This window comes from Pelodiscus sinensis, chromosome 30, assembly GCF_052426305.1.
Source record: "Pelodiscus sinensis isolate ZL-2025 chromosome 30, ASM5242630v1, whole genome shotgun sequence".
Classification (NCBI taxonomy): Eukaryota; Metazoa; Chordata; order Testudines; family Trionychidae; genus Pelodiscus; species Pelodiscus sinensis.
The window spans coordinates 15,218,467-15,243,223 of NC_143081.1; the positions used below are offsets into that span (position 1 = coordinate 15,218,467).

Below are 24,757 nucleotides of genomic sequence, written 5' to 3' on the forward strand. Positions count from 1 at the left end.
ATATTTTAAATGTCCCTTTCTTCTGTCGAGGGAGGGCAGAACATAAGGGGGCATTAAAACCTTTCAAAAGCTGTAACATGACGCATGCTGTCAAGCTACGTACTACCTTTACATTTGGAAAGTGGAACCTCTAAACTAACTAAGCTCAATGTTAGTTTGTTTTCTTTTACTTTTCCAGCTTGAGGTTCAGTGGGATTTGGGCTCCTACCTTCTTTATTTACTTTTTCAATTTCTGCTCAATATCCCAATGCTACTATATTCAATGTTCCTTTTCTATGAAACAATTACAGAAAGAAGAAAACAGCTGTCTGATTTTGCCCTGTCCCTCCCATCTAGACACTCCTTAAAGAGTATGAACACTTGTATGTGCTGCCGGAAGAAATCCATCTCCCCACAAGCTCTGCAAGTAAACCTGGAAGAAGCGGTGAAAATGTCCGAGTCAAGGATGGTAAAGTATTTGTTCGACGAGAAGTGTGTTGTGTTCAGCCCAGAGTCGCTTTCTTTCCATTTGACCAAACTTTTTACCATGTTTGAATCGGGTTCAACTCAAACTGGTTCCATCTCCCCTCCTCCCGCAATTTCTCAGAACGTCCAGTGAACACAAAAATTGATCTTTTGCCCAGCTCTGCCTGGGATCTTGGCTGAGATCTCTAGGCATGAGACGAATATTAAGAGGTAATTTCAGAGGGTCCTGTGCTAGCTGCACCCATCCCCTGTATCTCCACTTCCCGGCAGCCTTTGAAGAGATCAATTGGGGGATTTTTTTGGCTTTTTATTTTTGGCAGGATGACGCTGTCCGGTTCTCCCAGGAGCTCTCAGAGGGCGAGAAGGAAGCCAGTGGGAACAGAAAGGGGAAAGTCCAGAGCTGTCTCCAGAGCCTTGGTATTGCCTGTAATGAGGTAGGCCTCCGTCATGCCCTACAGTGCTAAGGAGAACGCTCCAGTACAGTGGTCACCAACCAGTCGATCGGGATCTACCAGTAGATCTTGGAGCCTCTGACTGGGGATCCTGGCTGGTTTAGCCAAGAGGCTGTCAAGTACCAATACTTCAGATGCCTCTCCCGCTCTGCTGTGCGTCTCCTGCCCTTTGCCTTGGAGCTGCCCTCAGGAGCCTCCTGCTTTCTGTGCAGGGGAGGGAGAAGGGGCTGTCTGCGGCTGAGGGCTTCAGGTGCACATGTATTCAGTGAGTGCTCATTGAAAACTTTCTACTGTGTGATTGTGAAGCTTGACCATGTCTGCAGCAGAGGACAGATGGAAAGGGGCCATTAGAGCGAGAGAGAGCTGGGTGGAGTGCACTATTGATCCTTGACTGACAGATTGCTAATACCGTAATGGATGGGGATTGCGTAACATGCTTCCTACATGCATCACAGCGCCCTCTGCTGGTTGAACTGCACACAGGGTAAAAGCCAACTACTGCTGCCTACCTGCTGTGGTGCCTCTCTAAGGGTACGTCTAGACTACAGGCTTCTGTCGACAGAAGTTTTGTCGACAGATACTGTCAACAAAACTTCTGTCGACAAAGAGCGTCTACACTACATTCAGTTCTGTCGACAAAGGAAGCTGCTTTGTCGACATGGTAGTGTGGACGCAAAGGACAGTTTACATGCAATAACACCTTCTGTTGACAGAAGGCGTTATGCCTCGTAAAATGAGGTTTACCAGCGTCGACAAAACTGCTGAGTTCTGTCAACGTTATGTCGACAGAACTCAGCGGTAGTGTGGACGCAGGTTTAGTTTTGTCGACAAAAGTCCACTTTTGTCGACAAAACCCTGTAGTCTAGACACACCCTTACTGACATGGTGGAGCTGTGGGGAACCCCCCAGGAGAGTTACCTAGCATTAAAAAGTGGTAATCCTGGAAGGAAGGGAGCTCTACACACCCAACACACCTGAGGGACGTCTCCTCTCTTTGGGCCTTGCAGATCCAGCTTAAGAAACTTTTCCTGCTTCCTCCTTACAGCCGTCTTCTCAAGGGAGAGTGACCTTAGTTTTTTTGGTGCTCAAGGGTCAGTCTCTCTAGTGCTCACTGACCCTGTTAGCGCATTATTTCCACAACGGGCTGATTTTGCATTCAATGCCTCTTGGATGAAACCTTTCGATTTTGTGAAAAAATGTCCATTACGGACAAAAAATTAAAATTTCAACCTTAAAATTTTGATATTAAGGGGGTAGGTAGGCAACAGGAGTATCATTTTTGGGTTTTGGAGGTGGCCACTCCCTAACTGTTTGATGAACAGTTTGGTTCCTCCAAGAAAGAAAGAGCCACATTTTATAGGAATAAAAATCATTTCCTGAGCAGCTGCCTTTCCTACATTTTGAGGGCACAGAGACGAGTCCTTCTACATGACACATTTCATAGACTCATAGAACCATAGAGCTGGAAGAGACCTTAGAAGGTCATCAAGTCCAGCCCCCTGCGCTAGGCAGGACTAATCCAAACAATTTGTTCCAAGATACAAACAGTTATGGCTCCTGTGAATCATGGAGACCAAGGGTCATAGACACGGAGAACAGTAAAAAGTTCTAGTAAGTTTGAGCCACATTCCATGTCCAATGGAAACCAAAGGGAGTTAGGAACCTGCATTGCTGAGGGGGTTTCAAGTGCCCTGTAGGCCCTCACATGCATCCCTTTCTCGAACGGGTCTGTAACCAGAGCTGGGCACCAGAGAGGTCTCGGCGTTCTTCTTTCATTTGTCATTTTCTCTTCTCCTTTCCCAGGAGACCATGCCCAATATTGCCGTGCTAGGATCGGGCGGGGGCCTGCGGGCCACGATTGCCCTTCTGGGAACCTTGGTGGAGATGAAGAAGCAGAGCCTGCTGGATGCTGCCATGTACCTGTGCGGGGTGTCGGGATCCACCTGGTAGGTGCATGTCTGTAGAAGGGAGAATGAACAACTTTTCCTGAAGAGTTGGAGCATTCTTATGATGATTCAATCCTGAACATTTTCCATGCGTTGTGAGTTACGTCTTCAGAAGCACCTAGGGGTGTGTCCACTCCACACTCAGGGAGCATGGGGTAATGCATCCAATTCTGGCCCCCCACTACAGAAAGGATGTGGGGGCATTGGAGAGAGTCCAGCAGAGGACAACAGAAGTGAAGAGGGGGCTGGAGCTCATGACCTACAAGGAGGGGCTGAGGGATCTGGCCTTGTTTAGTCTGCAGAAGAGAAGAGTGAGGGGGGATTTGAGAGCAGCCTTCAACTCCCTGAAGGGGGGTTCCAAAGAGGCTGGCGAGATGCTGTACTCAGTGGGGGCAGATGGCAGAACAAGGAGCAATGGGCTCAAATTGCAGTGGGGGAGGTCTAGGATGGATTTCCCTAGACGGGTGGGGAAGCACTGGGATGGATTTCCTAGAGAGGGGGTGGAATCTCTATCCCTAAGGGTACGTCTAGACTACAGGGTTTTGTCGACAGAAATTTTGTCGACAGATACTGTCGACAAAGCTTCTGTCGACAAAGAGCATCTAGACTACATTCAGTTCTGTCGACAAAGCAAGCTGCTTTGTCGACAAAACCCTGTAGTCTAGACACAACCCTAGATGCAATAACACCTTCTGTCGACAGAACTCTGTTGACAGAAGGCGTTATGCTTCGTAAAATGAGGTTTACCAGCGTCGACAAAACTGCTGAGTTCTGTCGACGTTATATCGACAGAACTCGGCGGTAGTGTAGACGCAGGTATAGTTTTGTCGACAAAAGTGGACTTTTGTCGACAAAACTCTGTAGTCTAGACACACCCTAAAGGTGTTTAAGTCTCGGATTGACAAAGCTCTGGCTGGGATGATTGAGTTGGGTTGGTCCTGCCTTGGGCAGGGAGTTGGACTCGATGACTCCTGAGGGCTCTGCCAACCCTGGGGTTCTCTGATTCTATGATTTTCAGTGCTTCTATATCCTGGGAAATTTCCCGAATTTGGGGAGTTTTTGAGTAAAATGTGTCAAAATGGGAAATTGAGAATTTTCTTGAAATCTGTTAAATCCTGGGAAATTTTCAATGAAATTAAATTTTTGGTTCATTTTGTCGTTCCTTTGGAATAAACATTTGCGGACAAGTCAAATTCATCTAAATATGCTCTCAATTGGTCAACGTTGTCACGTGACTTTTACCCTCTGTCATTTTGTCTGAAAAGTTCAGCTTTAATAAAATTATATTTTTAATTATAGGGAGCATCATGTAATCATTAAAATTATTGTCATATATTTCGAGTTAATAGTTATATATGTCAAAATAAAAGTAATAAAACCAATGACTTAACTATACATAAAATAGCCTTTATTACATATAAAAAATAATCTGGGAATTTTTCATCAGATTTGGGAAATTTTTAGCACTGGCCTGGGAAAAGTTGGCAACACGATATAGAAGCACTGATGATTCTCCATCTGAATAATCTTTAACCTTAGTAGCTTTGGTCATCGACAGCAGACATCAGTTTGGTTGCCCTCTGCTGGACCATCTCCACTGCATCCGCATCCTTTCTGTAGTGGGGGGCCCAGAACTGGACAGAATACTCCAGATGTGGCCTCACCAAAGCCGAATAAAGGGGAATGATGACACCTCTGGATCTGCTGGCAATGCTCCTCTTAATGCACCCCAATGTGCCATTAGCCTTCTTGGCTACAAGGGAGCCCTGTTGACTCATGTCCAGCTTCTCATCAATTGTAACCCCCAGAGCCTTTTTCTGTAGAACTGCTTCTTAGCCAGTCGGTTCCCAGCCTGTACCAATGTTTGGGATTCTTCCATACCCAGGGCAAGACTCTGCACTTGTCCTTGTTGAACGTCGTCAGATTTCTTTTGGCCCAACCCTCCAATTTCTCTAGGTCACTCTGATCCCTACCTTCCAATGTATCTATCTCTCCCCCTAGCCTTGGCTTTCAGCAGAGGGTCTTGGCTCTCTCCCTCTGACTGGCATGAACTTCCCAGTGGCCATGGTGACAGGCATCCATGGATGAATTTCTTGTGAAGTCTCAGTGGTGTTAGAACTTGCCCGGACGATCGTTCTGCATGGGAAACAGAAGGTTGAAGATTAAAAGGAGGAGGGAGGTGCCCTCTTCTACATCCTTAGTCTCAGCCGCACCCCTCTCTGGTTCATTCCAAGGTGCATGTCAACTCTCTACAAGGAGAAGGACTGGGCAGAGAACATAGAGGGCTTGGAAGGACGCCTGCGAGACCAACTTTCCAAGAATTTCTGTGATATTATAAAAAAGTTGAATTTGGCAATACAGGCAGCTGAAGATGAACTCTTCTCTCTGACCAATGTGTGGGAAATTTTCTTTGTCTATAGTGTATTGAAACTGGTAGGTTTGCATGTAAATCCAGAGTGTGTGTCTCTCTCTTTCCCCCCCTTCCCCTTCCCCTTCCCCCCAGTACTTGGGATTCAAGAATAAAAGAGTGGAAGGATGAATAACTCCTGCTCACATTTTAAAGCTTTCTGACCCCTCCTGGTAATTTTGTAGGTCTCAGCCTCTTCCCTGAAGCTACCAAAGATCACTGTGGTATTTCAACATTTCCAAAGTGCGGTCTTCCAGGCTGTTTATGGGATATGGAGACACATTTCCCATTAAACATATTGGGAAATTGACTACTGAATCCCGTTGGTTGTTGGTGACAATCTCACCCTAGCGTCTGTTCCCCAAATCCTTGGCTTTCTGGACTGTAAACTGATGTAAAAAAGAGCTAGAAGGAATAAAATTCTGTCATACTCTTGAATTTTTAACAGTGGGCTCTTCTATCTTGCAGGGAAAAAAAGGCTTCACACAGTCCAGTGTCTGGAAGTTGAAGTTAGAGAAATTCAGACTCTAAAACATCTATTACTGACAGTGAGAGTAATTGACTATTGGAACAATTTATCAAATTTTATGGTGGATTCTTCAGCACTGACCATTTTTAAATCATTATTGAATTTTTTCCAAAAGATTATTTAACTCAAAACTATTTTGATATATTTCAGGTCATTTTTGGAGTTGAGATTTTTTTTCCCCATTAGCTAAACTTCCCAACAAAATTCCATTTCAACACAAGTTGGAATGTTTCATTTCAAACAGGCCCAACAAAGAATTTCGACTTTTTATTTGCATTTTGACTCAGGTGAAAGAATTCACCACATTTGACTCAAATTTACAAGTAAATTCAGAACTCCAAAAATATTTGTTTTGGTTGAATTTACTACTCACAAAAAATGTTTCGCCAGGATTGACCACTCCCTAATTCCTAGTAATTTGAATTTAATTTAAGTAATGGTGCTAGAAGTGTAGTTCTTATATGGAGGAGACTCACCTATGTGAGGTTTGAGCCTCTCCCCTCTGCCACTCCAGCTACACTGATATTCTTATCGTCTTAACACATGCTATTTCCTCAAAGAGATAAGCAAACTTTTTCTCCAGCATAGACATGTCTTAAGGCAGTGTTTCTCAACCAGGGGTACGAGTACCCTTGGGGTACTTGACAGATGTCTGGGGGCATGTCAACACAACTGAAATATGGAGAAAACCGATTTTTTGTTTTAAGTTTTACAGCACGTGATTATTTTTGTACTTTTTACACCCAAAATTTAATCACCCATCTGGCTACGATTAAGTTGTTTAAACAATGTGTTGCAATGGTAGAAACAGTTTTGTGTCTGAAAATATAGGTACAGGGGTACTTCTTTTTATTTTTATTTTTATTTTTGATAAAAAAACGGTTGAGAAACACTGTCCTAAGGCACTGACCTTGCTTAGATTCTTTTGAAAAGCCCTTTAGATGCTGCTTTGCATCGTTAGGTGCCAAATATTTTCAAAACTCTGGGTCCAATTCCCACAGGCCCATTTGAAAATCTCCACAATGGTCTATACAGACTTGCTTGTTTGTCTGCACAGTGCATGCTAGAAGGAGGGGACAATGATGATGACGATGGTAGTTTCGGTGAAAAGGGTTTAACTGGCAGCCTGACCTAAGTACAGGCTGACCCTCGCCAGTCCAGAACCCCTAGCTGGATGTCCACTTATCATGGGTGGGGCCAAGTTTCCAAAGGTCTCATCAACTTTGTTTGCAGCTACCAAGCCTGGCTCTCAGTGTTCTGTGCTGTTATTTAGCTCTAATTTACCCCAAACTGTCTTCTAAGAGCCCAGCAAGCAGAGGAAGTGTTGGTGATGCTGTTAGATAATATTGAGCTTCCATGGTCAGGAAAATTCTCTGGTTCAGAACCACGTGTGCCAGACTGGAGAGGTTCAATCTATAGCAAGGGACAGAATTTCTGGGAACTTCACCAAAACTCTTCTCTTTCAGAACTAATTAATTCTCACCTTTTCAGCATGATCCGACCAAGTTATCTCAACACACGGATGCCTCCACAAAAGGGACTAACCCTTACCCCATTTATGCAGGAATAGAAAAGAGCAAATTTAATAAAGAACATGAAACAAGCCCAGGTAAAGAAATGTGGATTTTTTTCATACACCTCTCCTGTGTCTCTCCTTAAGTTTCATTACCTCCTTTACCAAAATGGTTATTGATGTTCTTCATTGTCCAAAAAATATTTAAAAAAAAATTTCCCATGATTATTTCAACAGTGACTTTGAAAACAAAGCAAATATCTATTACATACATTTTTGATAAATGACTCAATGTGTTTAAGAAAAGAATCCTTTCTGGAAAAGGAAAAGAAGGTGAGAAACTTCAGAACGTCTCATTGTTTTCCCTTTTTTGATAGGCTCTACCATTAAATGTATCATTTTTAGATTTGACTCGTTATGACACGTTTTCCCTTTCTACCTTTCTTTGGCTTGAGGGATGGGTTGGTGAAGGGGGGGGGGGCTGGATATGCAAGGACAGCACATGATGGCTTAGGAGGGAAACACTAGGAGGAGGTGGTCACAGGAGAAAACGGAATGAAAATGACCTTGGATGAAAGAAGAGACTGAAAAATTGAATGGAGCCAATAGATTGGAGGAGAGGTTGGATTGAGAACTGATTGCCCTCAGATAAAAAGGGAACAAAAAGTTAGCACTTCAAAGGGGCCATTTTACACACCACTTGGAGAAGTTTCAGAAAAGGGCAACCAAAATGGTTAGGAATTTGGAACGGGAGCCGTGTGAAGAGAGATTAAAAAGACTTGGACTTTTCAGCTTAGAGAAGAGGAGACTAAGGGGGATATGAGAGAGCTGGTGTGGACAAAGTGAATAAGGAAAAGGTATTTGTTTGTTCCTGTAACGTCACAACTAGGGGTCACCCAATGAAATTAGTAGGCAGCAGGTTTAAAACAAACCAAAGGAAGTTTTTCTTCATGCAGCACGCAGCCAACCCGTGGAACTCCTTGCCAGAGGATGTTGTGAAGACCAGGACTTTAGCAGGGTTCAAAAAATAGCTAGATAAATTCCCAGAGGACAGGTCCATCAATGGCTATTACCCAGGATGGGCAGGGAGGGGTCCCTGGCCTCTGTTTATCAGGGGCTGGGAATGGGCAACAGGGGAGGGGTCATGTGATGGTCCCTGCTCTGTTCATTCCCTCTGGGGCACCTGGAACTGACCACTGTGGGCCGACAGGACCCTGGGCTGGATGGACCTTTGGCCTGATCCACCTGGCCGTTCTCACTTTCTCATGCTCTTTCCCTGTCTATATTTCCTAGGGACCTGGTTTGAATTCACCCCCCACGAGTCTGGTTTCCCTGGCCTGGGGGCATTCGTGAGCACTAAGGCCTTGGGAAGCAAGTTCCAGGGTGGGACTTTGAAAGAACAGAGGGAAGAGAAACACATCGGATACTTGCAAGGTGAGCTGCAAAGTCCCTTGATTCCCAGCTGGGCGAGATATAACTGTTCTGCCAGGGGGGGGGCTGGCAGTGGGAAGGGCTCGGTGCAATACCTGGGGCTCCTGTTTCACAGTACGACAGAGAACCAGCTCCAGTCTTTACCCTGAACATTACACAGCACCCCTGGGTGCAGCTCAGAGGCAAAACGTCCCCCCTCCCATGCACCCAGCTGGTGTCGAGCAGAAAAAACTCCACTGTTGGGATTCGAGCACATCTGACCACAAGTGAAACTCCCCCCAACAAAGTCTATGGGGTTTCTTCGGGCACCGATCCCCACCCTGTCCCACAGACCGATGTCCCTCTAACGCACCCCTCCCTCCTCTTCCTCCGCACCCCACTCACAGCTCCTGCCCATGGCCAGCAGAGACCCAGACTTCAGAGGCGCATCCGTACAAGTTCCCCTCTTCTTGAGAAGGGTCAGAAGGAAAACGCCAAGCCGTGTTCACTTCATCTGTGACGGACCGGGCCGGATCTGGGCACGGCTGAGGGCATCCACTCCGGGCGAATTGGTCAAATTCGGGGCTCCTTACAGCCCCAGACTGGAGACCATTCCAAACAGGGCACAAAGCAGTCCCACAGAGCAAAACCCCTCGGACATCCCAGCTTTCTCCATGCCCCAAAAAGCCCCAGGTCTGACCACAGGTGAGGGGTTATAGAACCCGATCTCACCTACCCCAAAAGACCAGCTCCCAAAAGACCAGCCACACGTAAGACCAAAAGACCAGCCAGCTCCCAAAAGACCAGCCACCAGTCAATTTCACTTTGGATCTTACCCACAAGATCATGCTGAGGCAGTCCTTTAGAATCTAACATCTAAAGGTTTATTAAGAAGAGAAAGAAATGCATGAGAGTGAGGTTGTGAAGGAGAATACATTACAGCCATCGAATCCCCCAGTTCTCGATACAGGCTCTTCGCAGAGCAGTTATAACTGCTGGCTTAAAAGTCTCTGGTGTACATCCGATGTCAGGATGGGTCCACGGTTCTTTCTGACCCGCTGTTCCTCGCAAGGCTGCATCTGGGATCAGGAGCTGAACTGAAGACAAGATAGAGATTGCCACATGGCATTTTATATCCATCCTTGGTCTCTTCCAAGTTGGAGCAGGTGACATGGCCCAGTGGCCTATCCTTCTGTCCTAAGTCAGCAATCACTATTCTGGCTGGTCTGCAAGTTCCAGACACATTCCTCAGGTGTGTGTTGGCACCTGGAGATTCATTGTCCCGGGAGCCTTGCTAATTAGCACAGTCACTGGCTGAACATACTTTGCCCATTGCTCTGCCTCAGACAGAGAATTTTCCAGTATCAACACAGAGTCCATATTTATAACTCCACAGACAGAAACTATACAAGTACATGACAAGCATATACAGAACCAGTAGATCATGAGCTTTCATTTAACACCTCCCATGGCCCCCTTGGGATAGACGTTGGGGCAAACAGTGATCTTTAAAATCCAATAACGTGACCCCATCACACTGCTGTCTCCTCTGTTTCCCATGGTCCGCCCCCCGCCCAAAGCAGGACCAACCCAACTCAACCATCCCAGGCAGGGCTTGGTCAAGCCAGGACTGAAACACCCCTAGGGATGGAGATTCCACCCCCTCTCTAGAGAACCCATCTCAGTGCTTTCCCACCCACCTAGGGAAAGAGTTTTTCCTAATCTCCAACCTAGACCTCCCCCACTATAACTTGAGACCACTGCTCCTTGTTCTGCCACCTGTCACTACATGGGAAAACGTTTGCCCACCTCTACTTAAAATAACTGATTTCAGCCAGGACCAATGATTGAACCAAGCTGCAAAAGGACATAGCCCATCGGAAGTTGATCTGCCAGCGCCCACTGGACTTTTCTACCAATGGTCTGCCATCTAGAGAGGGCCTTGATGCCATCGTCACTCCACTGAGGCAAATCAGGTCTTTTCCTTTTCATTTTCAGGTCTCTGGGGAAGTGCCCCTGGAAGCATGAAGGAAAACATAAAATATTTATTAGGTACTGACATTTCTGCTTATTGAAGGTAGGGTTGGGCCATCTGTTGAGTTGGAACAGGTCCCTCATGGAAGAGCCACCCCACCATTCTGTAGCAATGGTCCCAGTTCCTTACCATTCATCCCAGTGACATTATCCCCTGCCACCAGTCATTGCATTGGCAGCAGCATGATTATGAGCATTCGGAGATGGAATATTTATATTTCAGTTCACCAAGATCTTTTGAAATTTTGACTTTCAAATGTCCAAAATTTCCCACGCGGTAGAAATTCTGTTTTCTTGGCCACTCTCCTCCCGAGTTACACCAGCGGAAGCCAGATCAAAATCAGGTCCTTGACACCTAGATCGAACACAACCCCAAATTTAATGAAAAAAAAAATGACTCCGCCTCACATTTCAGACCCTGGACGAGATTTCCTAGATTACACGGTTCACTCACTCACATTAGCTATAAGAAATGACTCCTAATGCCTGTGTTTTGTTTTCCTTTTCTGAGATCTTATTAAGGACAAATACCAAAGACTGTGTAGAGAACGGCAATATGCACAGTCTATAGCAGGTGAGTCATTGCATTTCTGGCTGGTTTTTCTTTAGCCTGAGGACTTCTCAAGTCCTTTCCAGTTCTAGGGTGCTATGGTGAGGTAGACTCCATAGCCCTGTCAAACTAGGGGTTGTGAGTTCAATTCTCAGGAGGGGCTGCTCTTTGGGAGGTTGTGGCATCTCCATCATTAGAGATATTTGTGGGCAGGTTAGATAAATGTCCTTAAAATCAGCACTCATCCATTCCAAAAGCTTGTCAAAATTATCTGTTTCTTGTGGAAAGTTTAAAGGATGACCAGCTGGCAGTTTTTAATGCAGGAAGTGCTGTTAGGAAAGTATCGCCAGGCCTGCTGGGAAGTCATGACCAGCCCAAATCCCAAATTTCAGTTATTAACACCTGCCCGCCACACAACTTGTTTCAATGGAAGAGAATTCCCAAGATGCACCGAGTGTCCACAGGGGGAAGAGCCTTTCTCTGGGGAGATCCAGCCACTGCGCATTGGCAGGGTAGAGTGAGCTGCAAGTTATCTACCCACCATTGCTGTCCAACGCCAGGTGGAGTTTCTGACACGGAGACCCTGAGCATCTGCCGGGGGTGGAGTTATGGGCGATGAAGAGAAATTTTAACCCGATGCAAGTGAGAGCTGGGGGGAAACCAAACAGGGTGTTGAATAATGAGGCAGACAGGTGAGGAGGATGAATATTTTGGCAGGCAGGGCAATTAGATGGTTCTAATGAGCTGTTTGTGTCTTGCAGAAGGCCTGCGAGGTCTCTCAGGTTCCGTGGTTCTCAGAGGTACGTGGATTGATCCCACCGTGCACAAATTCCCTCCCTAGAGCGGGCTCAGCTGCCGAACCCAACTGAGCTCACAGCTGAGCCTGTGCGGGGAATCCCTCCCTTCCCGTCACCACTGGGAGCTCTGGGAAACCCAGCGATGGCAGGTCGGGCAGCGGGGCTGTGGTTATGTCTCCCCCGCTGCCGCCTGGCCGAGGGAGGGGACATTTCCTGTAGAGCTGAGGATCCAGGACCAGACGGGGGTGTGGCTAGTCGTGGTGGCTGCATTTACCCCAGGCTGCCCACACAACCTCTTCAAAGCTCAGACCCCATCAAGCAGCACCGGCCCAGATCCGGCCGAACACCTGATGCCAGAAGCCAGGTGTCAGGGGGAGAGTTGACCATTCCATGCCTCCTCCCACAGGTGTGCCTGATGTACCACGTACAGACACACTCAGCAACCAGGGCTCTGACCCTACACGGGCTGTTGCATCCTGGCACCCAAGAGACTTTGGGGTCTGGCGACATCAGACTTTTCCCTCTGTGCCCATGGGGCTACCAGGATTAACAGCAGCCTGGTGGCCACATCATGTCCTCGTTCCTTCCAGCTACTCATTGTTCTTGTGGCTACTGTCAAGGCGTTGTCTTCTTCCTGGAGCTTTACATGCAAGGCTCAGCCGGGAAAGACTGCGAGGGAGTCTTCAGGCAGCTAAAGGAAGCGCTGAAAGGCAAGTGGATCAACGGGGCTAGATTTATCCTCTGTCCCTGTGTCTTATCACGTAAGCTGGGAATTTCAAACGGGATCCAAAGTCTCCTTCCTTTGGCGCATTAGGTAATGTCAGATGGCATGAATTGTTTTGAATGAGTTGCTGAATGAACGAATGAATGAAGTGAGTGAGTGAATGAATGAATGAATGAATGAATTGCTGAATGAGTGAATGAATGAATTGCTGCATGCTAACAATATCCTGGTGTTTGCCAGTATTTCCACAAATTCCCATGGCCATTCAGATGCACACAGGCTCAGGTTTGCAAAAGGGCCTGAGAAAATTTGACCCCTAAATCCTATTGCTTTTTAGAGGACACCATTATTGCATTTGCACCCGTTGAACATCCCTGAGTTCCAGAACATATTGAATGAGTCTCCCATTGGTCGTCTCAAATCTAACCTAATTTTTCCCGTGCTCTGAGCAGGTGAGAAAAGCAAGAATTCCTACCTGAAGTGCTGTGAGGTGCATGAGGCCTGGACTTCAAAGACGTGGGAAGAAAGAAAGACAGAGTTCACTCAACTCATCGTGGTTTTTAAAATTGAATTTCAAGGTGAGTCTTACAGACTCTGCTGTCTCTTAGACGAGGTGTTCCAAAGAGAGATGGTGTCTAGACTTTCCAAATTATTCCTCCAGATGTGGGAGCCAAAGCACCAGATGTGTCCCACGATGGAGGAAAAAAATGGTCATTTCACTGTTTCCCTGCATAATTAATCCTTGGTGAACTTCAGCACAAAAAGGAAGCTTACAAAAAGTGGAAACTTGGACAAATGACCAGGGAGGAGTTTAAAGGTCTAGCTCGAGAATTCCGGGGGGTTATCAGGAAGGCGAAAGCGCAAATGGAATTGCGACTGGCTAAGGATGTGAAGGATACAAGAAAGGTTTCTACAGGCATGTCAGCAAGAAGAAGGTGATCAGAGAGGGTGTGCGGCCCCTACTGGATGAAGGAGGTAACCTAGTGACAGATGATGTGGGGAAAGCTGAAGTACTCAATGCTTTCTTTGCCTCTGTATTCACGGACAAGGTCAGCTCCCGGACTAATGCGCTAAGTGACGCAAGATGGGATGAAGCTGGACAGCCCGTGGTGGGTAAAGAACAGGTTAGGAACTATTTAGAAAAGCTAAACGTACATAAATCCATGGGTCCGGACTTAGTGCATCCGAGGGTACTGAGGGAGTTGGCAAATGTCATTGAGGAGCCTTTGGCCATTATCTTTGAAAAGTTGTGGAGATCGGGAGAGATCCTGGATAATTGGAAAAAGGCAAACGTAGCGCCCATCTTCAGAAAAGGGAAGAAGGATGATCCAGGGAACTATAGACCACTCAGTGTTATCTCAGTCCCTGGAAAAATCATGAAAGGGATGCTTAAAGAATCCATTTTGAGGCATTTGGAAGAGAGAAAAGTGATTAGGAATAGTCAGCATGGATTCACAAAGGGCAAGTCGTGCCTGACCAATCTGATTAGCTTCTATGATGAGGTAACTGGCTCGGTGGACATGGGGAAGTCAGTGGATGTGATAGACCTTGACTTTAGCAAGGCTTTTGATACGGTCTTCCACAATATTCTTGCCAGCAAGTTAAGGGAATGTGGATTGGATAAATGGATGGTAAGATGGCTAGAAGGCCAGGCCCAGAGGGTAGTGATCAACGGCTCGATGTCAGGATAGCGGTCTGAGGGGGGATATGATAGAGGTCTATAAAATCATGAGTGGTGTGAAGAGGGCCGATAAAGAAAAGCTATTTATTAGTTTCCCAAATAGAAGAACTAGAGGACACCAAATGAAATTAATGGGTAGCAGGTTTAAAACTAATAAAAGAAAGTTCTTCTTCACAGAGCGTGTAGTCAACCTGCGGAACTCCTTGCCAGAGGAGGCTGTGAAGGCTAGGACTATAATAGAGTTTAAAGGGAAGCTAGATAATTTCATGGAGGTTAGGTCCATAAAAGGCGATTAGCCGGGGGATAAAATGGTGTCCTTGGCCTCTGTTTGTCAGAGGCTGGAGAGAGATGGCAGGAGACAAATCGCTTGATCATTGTCTTCGGCCCACTCCCTCTGGGGCACCTGGTGTTGGCCACTGTCGGCAGACAGGCTACTGGGCTAGATGGACTTTTGGTCTGACCCAGTACAGCCGTTCTTATGTTCTTATGTTTATTTTGTATCTTCTCAGAATATGTTTTTAATATGCACGTATTCTTCATTTATTTATTTTGATTCCTGTTAGGAAAAAGGAGTCTGAGCCCCTTTGCAATCATCTAGCAATGTGGGGGCCATTCATCTTAGCTCTTTGGCCAGCCTAGGGTGCAATAGTGAAACCCATACTAGGGACCAAGCCAAGTCCATTGGCATGGGTTCAAACGCATCGGGGCTCAGAGGCTGTCTGGCTACTGATGACTAGTAATGCACTTTGTATGACAAGAAACCTGACTCGGTTTTTTATCAGAGTCTGTGGTCTTTGGGGGAACCCGTGGACTGTGTCTAGACTGGCAAGTTTTTCCGCAAAAGCAGCCTGCTGTCTACACTGGCCACTTGAATTTCCGCAAGAACACTGTCTTCCTACTGTCTGAAATCAGTGCTCCTCCCACGGGTGTGCCTGATGTACCACGTACAGACACACTCAGCAACCACGGCTCTGACCTCCACAGGCTGTTGCATCCTTGTGTCCAGGGGACTTTGGGGTCTGGCAACATCAGACTTTCCCCTCTGCGCTTGTGGGGCCACCAGGATTAACAGCAGGCTGCAGGCCACATCATGTTCCTGTTCCATCCAGGTACTGATTGTTCCTGTGGCCACTGCCGAGGCATCGTCCTCTTCCTGGAGCTTCACATGCAAGTCTCAGCTGGGAAAGACTGCGAGGGAATTGTGAGGAAGCTAATAGAAATCCAGAGAGGCAAGTGGATCGGCGGGACTAGATTTACTGCCTGTTCCTTGTCTAACCATGTAAGCCGGGAGTCTCAAAACCTACCGGCTGTGGTGCCGTAGGTAATGTCCAATGTCATGAACTGCTGAATGAATAAATTGCAGAATGAATGAATGAATTGCTCCATGCTGATAATATCTGTGTGTTTGCCAGTAGTTCCACAAATTCCCGTGGCTGGTCCAGTACACACAGGCTCAGGTTTTCAAAAGGGCCCGAGGAAATTAGACCCTAAAACCTATTGCTTTCTAGTGGCTGCCACACCTGCCTTAGCCCCCTTTGAACATCCCTGTGCCCCGAAACGGATCCAATGAGCCTTCTCTGACTTATCTCCCATCTAAGCTCATTTTGTCCTTTATTTATGCAGAAGAAGGTATCAGAATTTCTTACCCGAGGTGCGATGATAAAGATTTGTTCCAGTATTGGACAATCGTGGCAGAAGGATGTGGGGAGATCATTGAATTCATCTGGGAATGTGAACTGGCAGTTGCAGGCAAGTCTTCTAGAAACATTGGTCATGTAGACGGGCTTCCAGATGTTCAAATTCCTGCTTCACATGCGGAAGCAAAGAACCAGATGTGCCTAATAGGGAGAAAATTGATCGTTTCACTATATCCCTGTGTAATTCAGCATTTCAGGCATTTCACTTCTTTCTTCCACTGGTTTCCCCTTCAGATTAAGCGGTAAAAATAAAAAGTTAAAATCACCACGATCTGGTTAAAGGGTAGGAAACAAAGATTCATAGAATCACAGAACACGAGCACCGGAAGGGCTCTTGAGAGGTCATCAAGTCCAGTCCCCTGCCCTCGCAGCAGGACCAAGCACCGTCTAGATCAGGGGTGGCCAACGCACTTAACAGAGAGAGCAGGAACAACTGTGGAAAAACTGCAAAGAGCTGCATCAGAATTGTTGAGGAAAAAAAAGAAGGCTGACCCAGGGATGGATTGCACCCTCAGCAAGTTTGCGGATGACACTAAGCTGGGGGGAGAGGCAGATACGCTGGAGGGCAGGGAGAGGGTCCAGAGTGACTTAGACAAATTGGAGGATTGGGCCACTAGAAATCTGATGAGGTTCAACAAGGACAAGTGCAGAGTCCTGCACTTGGGACGGAAGAATCCCAAACATTGGTACAGGGTGGGGACCAACCAGTTAAGTAGCAGTTCTGCAGAAAAGGCCCTGGGGGTTACAGCGGATGAGAAGCTGGTGACGAGTCACCAGGGCTCCCTTGTAGCCAAGAAGGCTAATGGCATATTAGGTTGCATTAAGAGGAGTATTGCCAGCAGATCCAGAGATGTCATTATTCCCCTTTATTCGGAACTGATGAGGCCACATCTGGAGTGTTGTGTCCAGTTCTGGGCCCCCCACTACAGAAAGGACGTGGGCGCATTGGAGAGGGTCCAGCGGAGGGCGACCAAAATGATTAGGGGGCTGGAGCACATGACCTATGAGGAGAGGCTGAGGGAGTTGGGTCTATTTAGTCTGCAGAAGAGAAGAGCGGGGAGAGGGATTTGAGAGCAGCCTTCAACTATCTGAAGGGAGGTTCCAAAGAGGCTGGCGAGAGGCTGTTCTCAGTGGTGACAGATGGCAGAACAAGGAGCAATGGTCTCAAGTTGTGGTGGGAGAGGTCCAGGTTGAATATTAGGAAAAACTATTTCACTAGGAGGGTGGTGAAGCACTGGAATGGGTTCCCTAGGGGAGTAGTGGAGTCTCCATCCCTAGAGGTGTTTATGTCTCGGCTTGACAAAGCCCTGGCCGGGTTGGTTTAGTTGGGATTGGTCCTGCCTAGAGCAGGGGGCTGAACTTGACGACCTTCTGAGGTCTCTTCCAGCTCTGTGGTTCTATGATTCTATGACCCTTTAAGAAGCAAGCTTAGGCTTTTTGTTCAATGGCCACCATCTTGGGCACCATCTTGAATCACTGCCCCAGTGAACACGGCGTGGGGGGGAGGCAGAGGCCGTGGGGGGTCCCAGGAGGGGCTTCTCAAGCTGCATTTTTGGGGGAGAAGAGCTGCATGTGGCTCATAAGCCGCAGGTTGGCCACCCCTGGTCTAGATCATGCCTGACAGATGTTTATTTAGCCTGCTCTTAAATATCTCCAATTATGGAAATTCCACGATCACCCTAGGCAAGGAGTTCCACAGGTTGTCTGTGTGCTGCATGAAGAAAAGCTTCTTTTGCTTCTTTTAAACCCGCTACCTATTATTTTCAGTTTGTGATCTCTAGTTCTTAAGTTACGGAAACAAGTAAATAACTTTTCCTTACTCATTTTCTCCATACATGTCCTGATTTTACAGACCTCTATTATCTCCTAGGAAAAACCATTTCCCTAGGCGGGTGGGGAAGCACTTGGCTGGGTTCCCTAGGGAGGGGGTGGAATCTCCATCCCTAGAGGTGTTTCAGACCCGGCTTGACCAAGCCCTGCATGGGATGGTTGAGTTGGGTTGGTCCTGCCTTGGACAGGGGCTGGACTCAATGGCTCCCAAGGCCTCTGCCAGCCCTGGGATTCTAGGATTCTCTTTTCTAACCTGAAAAGTCCCATCACCGTTTGTTCTGACCCACCTCACTTGGGCTGCAGCTGGCCAGAGGTGATTGTGTTTCTTGGGGAAGGGAATTTAACTGTCCAGTTTCTGTGGGAAAAGACCCTCTCCCCGCGAGTTCCCCCTGACCCCAAGGAGTTTTTGGCCCTGTCTGGTCACTGCTCACCCACTCCCGAATGCTGCTCTTTCCTCAACTCCGCTCACCCTCCTGTAGCCATGGGAACGCAAAGAAACGCCTCTTGTTGAGCCTGGGTGAGGACTCCATAGTGCTGGGTTCATAGCAGTTACTCAGCTAGGGGCACTAAGCTACCTGGGGGCCTTTGGATCAATAAAACCCGTCTCTGCCCACCCATTGACTACTGTCCATGGGGGGAAAGGCCGAACCTGTCCACAGATTCCTCCCAGCTTTTTGTTTGAATTGACGTTCTCCTTCGGGTCCCCTTCCTCTTGCTCTTGCCTTCCCAGGATTCATATGGAGCGTGGCGAAACTCTTGTGGAAAATCGCATGCTGCCTTTGCTTCTGGACGTGGGGCACCACCCACAACTTCCTCTACGGAAGCGGTGAGCAACCTCCTTTGGACTGGCCCTTTCCACGCGGGGCCCTACCCCCGTGGCACCATCACTATGGGGAGCAGAGAGTGGGGTGCGGAGGGAGACCTCTAGGGAAGGCCTGGAGGAGGGGCAGCATTCTTATAGCCCCAAAAGCTCTGTGAAGATAACATCATGGAACATCTCACAAATTCTGTCTCTTGTAACCTACCGATCGCCCCATTTCTGTGGCCATACGATCCAAGGGCCTGTTGACAGCTATGAACAGCCCGCAAGGCCGACCAATGTTTTTATTTCCGTGTAACTGAAGGTGAACTGAGATGCCAAACTACAAAACGATCGTGTCTAGGTCACAGAGCAAGGTTGGTGAGGGCTACAGCAGTCTGAATATTCTTGTGCTCAAGAGGGAGAAGAGAAGGGTGGTAAAAAGAGAATTTCTGCTTTGGGGTCCAACAAACTTCTCTGAATATTTGGTTTTCTTTGTTTTGCATTCTCCTGAGAGCTGGGAAGCTGGGGTGGAAATGTTATTTGCCTGGTTTTATTAGAACGAAATTTCAAAGCATTCCCCATCCTCTTTAAGGCTGGTCCATGATTGTCAAAAATAGTTTTATTTTCAGCGGGAAAAGATTGTTTTTGAAAATCAACATTTTCACACACACAAAAAAAACCCCAAACCAAACCAAAACTCTGTCATGATTTTCCAGCAAAGTCTTGCAATGAAATCGCGCTCACGAGAAACAGTAAATGAATGGTGCAATTGAAACAACTTTGAAATCTCAACTCATTTTTTTGGCGGTAGAGCAGGTATTTTTCTTTTTTGACCAGCTCCCGTTGCCTTTCTGAGTGTTTCTGAGATGTAAATAAAAGGGACTCCATGTGGAAACTGAAAGGAACATGGGGCGGGGGTTATGTGGACAGGCGATTGGCAGCTGGGAGCCAGGGTCAACGCTGAGCGTTAATACGAGTCGGAATTTGCCCTGGGTCGGATCTTCCAAATAAGGCAGCCGGGTTCTGCGAGGATGGAAACTGACCAACCCCTGGTTGGAATCCCTATTTATGGACAATGCCCACAAGCCGCTGAGCCAGTTTGGAGGCTAATTTCTCGATTTTAGAGCTGAGGGTTTTCAAGAAACTTCCAGGCATGGTTCTGGTGCCTACAGATATCAATAGACACGTAGGGTTAATGGGAGTTAGACACCTGCGCCCAGATTGTTAAAGGTATTTAGGCGCTGCATCCAAGCAGGTATGGCACCTAATTTCCATTCATTTCACTTGGAATGAGGGCCTGTCAGTGACCACTATGGGGCAGCCCTGTCTACATAGGGTTGCCAGGTGTCCGGTTTTCACCCAGACCGTTTGGTAATTGCACCTTCCATCTGGTAAAAAAACCCGGAAAATACCAGACATGTAGAATCTTGGGTGTTTTCTGTTTTCCTCAGACAGAAGGCCGGTGGGGACATTTTTGTCCTGCTGCATCTGGTGAGGGTGGGGGGAGTGAGGAGCGTGGGAATTTAAAAGTGCAGCGACTTTTTTTTTTTTTTTGCTCAACAGAATTTTTTTCTGCCACGGGTTTTTTTTGAGGGGGAGGTTGTTTGGTATTTTTTGTTAAGCCATCTGGCAACCCTAATACCTAGTGGTTGGAGCAGGAGTCATGCCTAGTCTGAGCTGGTGTGAAAAGCCCGGGGCCGGTGTTGAGGGTTGAAAGCAGCATCAGAGGCCAGCCATCAGAGCCGGTGACCTGGAGCAGGGCAGGATGACTGCCAGGCTGCGGCTCTTAGGCTGTATCGTCACGGAGAATGTTTGGCGACAAAGATGCTGTCCACAGGCAAAAGTGAAAACTGGTCAAACTGGTTTTTCTGCCTCCCATTGTCGGCATTTCCTGGCCACGTGGCTAGCTTCTCTGGGGAGAGAGAGAGCAAAGCAGTGTGGGTAAGAATCCCACAGGGCAGTGTGATGGGAAGGCCGAACTGATCCGTGCACTTCTTGAGATTCCCTGGTGGCTCTAGGAGCGCTTGGTGCTGAGGAATGTCCAAGGAACACGGCCGCCTCTCCAGCCCGCCCCCGGCTGCAGCAGCTGCCCCATCGCTGGGTTTCTAGCTGGGCAGAACAGAAGCATCCCAATGATTTGCTCTTTGTTTGTTCCCCAAAGAGAGCCACTCACTCTGCTGTCAGACACTTTCCAGAGCTTTGAAGGGGGAGGGGCGCTGGCCTGCAGGGCAGCGGAGATCACAGAACGCCAAGCAGAGCCATCACAGCAAATACTGTGGGATACTGGTGGAAGCCAGTTCTTTTGACAAAACAAACAGCAGAGTCCACACTGGCTGTTTGTCAGCAATAAAGGGAGGGACACAAAAGTCTTTCACGGCGTGGAAGATTTTTGTTGCAAAACTGGGTGTTTTTCCCAACAAAAGTCGCATGGCCATGTAAACGCTCTCACTGTTTTCTCAACAAAAGGCAGTTTTTGGTGACAAACATGCCAGCGTAGACAAGGCCTTAGACTATTAAGCTAGCCCAGAAGCAGGCTAGTTGCTGGTCCTTATTCCTGACAGGGCCTTAGGAAATTCCACGAGGAGTTTAATCCTCACTTGAAAACAAGACCTGGATGCATTTTATGCAGATGATGCCCAAAACACTGGCTTGGCCAACGAAGAATTAATCTCCTTGATCGATGCCGGCATTGCAATCAATTCTGCCTACCCCCTGGTGCTGCGTCCAGCAAGGAATGTGAAACTGATCCTCTCCTTCGACTTCAGCTCGGGGGATCCCTTCGAGGTAACGTCTGTAATTTATGTGATGTCGCCCAAAGCCTGAACTGAGATAGAGCAGGGCACAAATCATAGAACTGGCAGGGACCTCGAGAGGTCATCGAGTCCAGTCCCCTTCCCTCGTGGCAGGACCAAGCACCATCTAGACCATCCCTGACAGGTGTCTGTCCAACCTGCTCTCAAATTTCTCCAGGGATGGAGATTCTGAAACCTTCCCAGGCAACTTATTCCAGTGTTTTACCACCTGGACAGGTAGGAAGTTTTTCCTCATGTCCAACCTTGGTTCCTTGGAATGCTTGTGTCTCTCAGATTAGGTGCACCTCTAACGCTCTAGCCTGGCCACATTAGTGGGATCATACGATGCGAGTGGAAATGCTGACAGTTTATTTTACAATCTCTTTTCCCTCCTCCCCAGACCATCAGGAGAGCGTCCGAGTATTGCCAGGAAAATCGGATCCCATTTCCCCCAGTAGATCCCCAGGTGATTAAGGACCAAGACAAGCCCTCCAGTTGCTACATCTTCAGTGGAACGGATACTCCCACCGTCATGCACTTCCCACTCTTCAACACAGAAAACTGCCCTGGTAAGAGAATCGTTCTGCTGCAACTCTGTGGGCTCCACAGGTCTCAGAGCAGGGGAGGGTTACCAGGACTGCCCGTTGCACTGAGGGTGATGGTTCTCGAATGGCGGCTCCTGTCGGAGGCCAGTACTGTGCTACTTTGGCATTTCCTTGTTAGTGGAAGGTGCGGGGCTGGGCTGGGCTGGGCTGGCTGGTCCCCCCGGGGGAGACTCCTCATGGTGGGATGGGGCAGGGCTGGCCACCCCCTTCCTTAAGCAGCCCGTCACGGGGACAGGACTACTGTTTGAACGAGCTGTTGGCCAGTGCGCCCCCCCCTTCTGGCACTGTGGCCGAAAGCTGGGGAGGGATTTGGGGGCGGGAGGCCACTTACCCAGGCTGGTGGCCTGCGGCATGGAGAGCACCGACCCCAGCTGGCCACTCAGTGCCTGGTGCGGCTGCTGCCTTGTGGTCACTCTGCAGTGTAGCTCTCCCCTGCACTCTCTGCCCCCTGTGGTCAAAACCTGTCACTGCTCTCAGGCCCCTCCCTTTCTGTGTTAGGGAAAACAACCCCATTCCAGGCACTTCCCATTGTCCCGGCACAACCAAACCCTGCCCTTGCTATAAGTTAGGGTGAGAGGAAGCTGCCTAACAAATTTTGGGGTCCTAACTCTTAAAATTTAGGAGGAATTCTTGCACTCACAGACAGCTGGATGGACTTACAGACAGACAGACAGACAAATATACAAACTCTCTAAAATACATAGAGAGACGATGATAACATCACTAGTTCTCCAGTCACATCTTTGTTTGTTTGTTTGTTTTTTGTGGAGGGGGGAAATTAGGAAAACCTTTTTAACGTCCCGGGTAGTTTTGCTGTGGAATGCCTTCCAGGGGATGTAGGGGAATCCCCAAGAGATGGTTTAGGAACAGGTTGGAGAACCACCCTTCAGGGTTGGGCTAGATTCAGTTGGTCCTGCCTCAGCACAGGACACTGGAAGAGATGTCTCCCAAGCTCCTTTTCAGCCCCACATTTCTGTGATTCTATGAAAACGTCAGGAGTTGCTCCCCCGCCTCTTTAGGTGCAGGGTTCTGTGCTGTTGGGTGCTGGAGAAGTGTATAAACAAAACCGCTGTTCTCCTCTCTTCTGCACTTCCCCACCTCTTTTAGGAGCAAACGAGATACAGCAGTGCAGAGACAAGTTTGCCACCATACGTCCATGCTACTCAAAGGAAGATATCGAAGAACTCCTCACCAAAGCGAAGAAGAACGTGTCCAATAACCTGGATAAGATTCTGAAGGAAATCAAGCAGATTATGTCCTCGCCCACCCCCAAATAATTTTAAAACCACGTCTCTTTTTATTCAAGAAAGACAGAAAACTTGGGGATGGACGGACGGGCGGGCGGGCAGGTTTTGCCCAGGAAAACTCATGATACTATATATCTACATACATGAATTTGTTGGTCTCTAAGGTGCCACAGGACTACTCATTATTTTATAGATAAATTCTTATGCAAAAATTACAAATGTAGATAGAATTTGTAAGATACTTACTCACACATGTTGGTACATCAATGTTCACGTGCCAGCCTCCTTGGTTGACAACATCGTGATACTCCCGAGATCATTCAGATACGAAGGGCTTTTTCTTCAAATCTACCCTCACCCCACACCTCAAAAAAGAGTTCAGCTCCTTCACGCTTGCTATCTGGTTACCCTACATCTCTTTCGCGCAAACATTGTCACTGTGCAAAATGTTAACATTGCAGCTGTGTGGAAGTATGTGTGTCTGCAAGAGCTCTCTGTGGTGTCTCCCAGTTTTGGGAAGGAAAGGAAATAAGAAAGGAGTTTTGTGGTGAGCAGTGAGGCATCTAACAATCTCATTTACACCCTAGATAGATGTGGAGTAACTTCACTGCAGCTGATGATGTTCCTCCATCCCTAGAGGTGTTCAAGTCCTGTCTTGACCAAGCCCTGGCTGAGATGATTGAGTTGGGTTGGTCCTGCCTTGGGCAGGGGGCTGGACTTAATGACCCCTGAGGTCTCTTCCAGCTCTATGATTCTATGATTCACAGGGAGGTTAGACTCTGGACTGCTATTTACAATCCTGAGGTTTTTTTATTGCTTGTTAATTTCCAAGTTATTTTTTGTGCCATGTGTAACAATAGCCCTTGGCAACCCTCTTACGCGAGATGAATACTCAATAAATAAACTGGAATGCCCTGTCATTTTTCACTCCATGAGCCTTGTCGCTAGCAATAGACCAGCATTGCTCCACCACCTTCGGAGGGCTGCCCAGTAAGCGAGAGCACAAAGGACTGCACTCCGTTTCGGATCCCCTTGCTCACACGGACTTTCTGTTTTACATGACAAGGCCTTTCAGTGGCGCTGCCAGCCGCAGTGCACAGAACATTGTGAACTCTTCAGGTACAGCGGTAGGAGGGTCACCCCCTAGGAGAGCAGGAGGAAACGAAGAGGGGACACACAGCCAGGAGGTGGACAAGGGTGAGGATTCACCTGCCTCCTCTCCAGAGTGAAGGAGAGCCTGTACTGGAGAAAAGGAGGAACAGGAAAGAGTCGCTGA

General features: G+C 47.7%; 1 protein-coding gene across 1 annotated transcript; it reads left to right on the forward strand.

The window, feature by feature from the left end:
- LOC112547289 (cytosolic phospholipase A2 gamma-like) lies at positions 1-24,425 on the forward strand. Its single transcript, XM_089774430.1, has 17 exons — positions 1-448; positions 786-899; positions 2,721-2,863; positions 5,098-5,296; positions 7,291-7,408; positions 8,606-8,746; positions 10,721-10,774; positions 11,268-11,330; positions 12,068-12,106; positions 12,694-12,864; positions 13,280-13,405; positions 15,618-15,737; positions 16,132-16,257; positions 18,766-18,861; positions 21,467-21,621; positions 22,030-22,198; positions 23,342-24,425. The coding sequence occupies exons 1-17, from the start codon at positions 149-151 to the stop codon at positions 23,509-23,511; spliced, it is 2,304 nt and encodes a 767-aa protein (XP_089630556.1). The 5' UTR covers positions 1-148; the 3' UTR covers positions 23,512-24,425.
- The last annotated feature ends 332 nt before the right edge of the window (positions 24,426-24,757 follow it).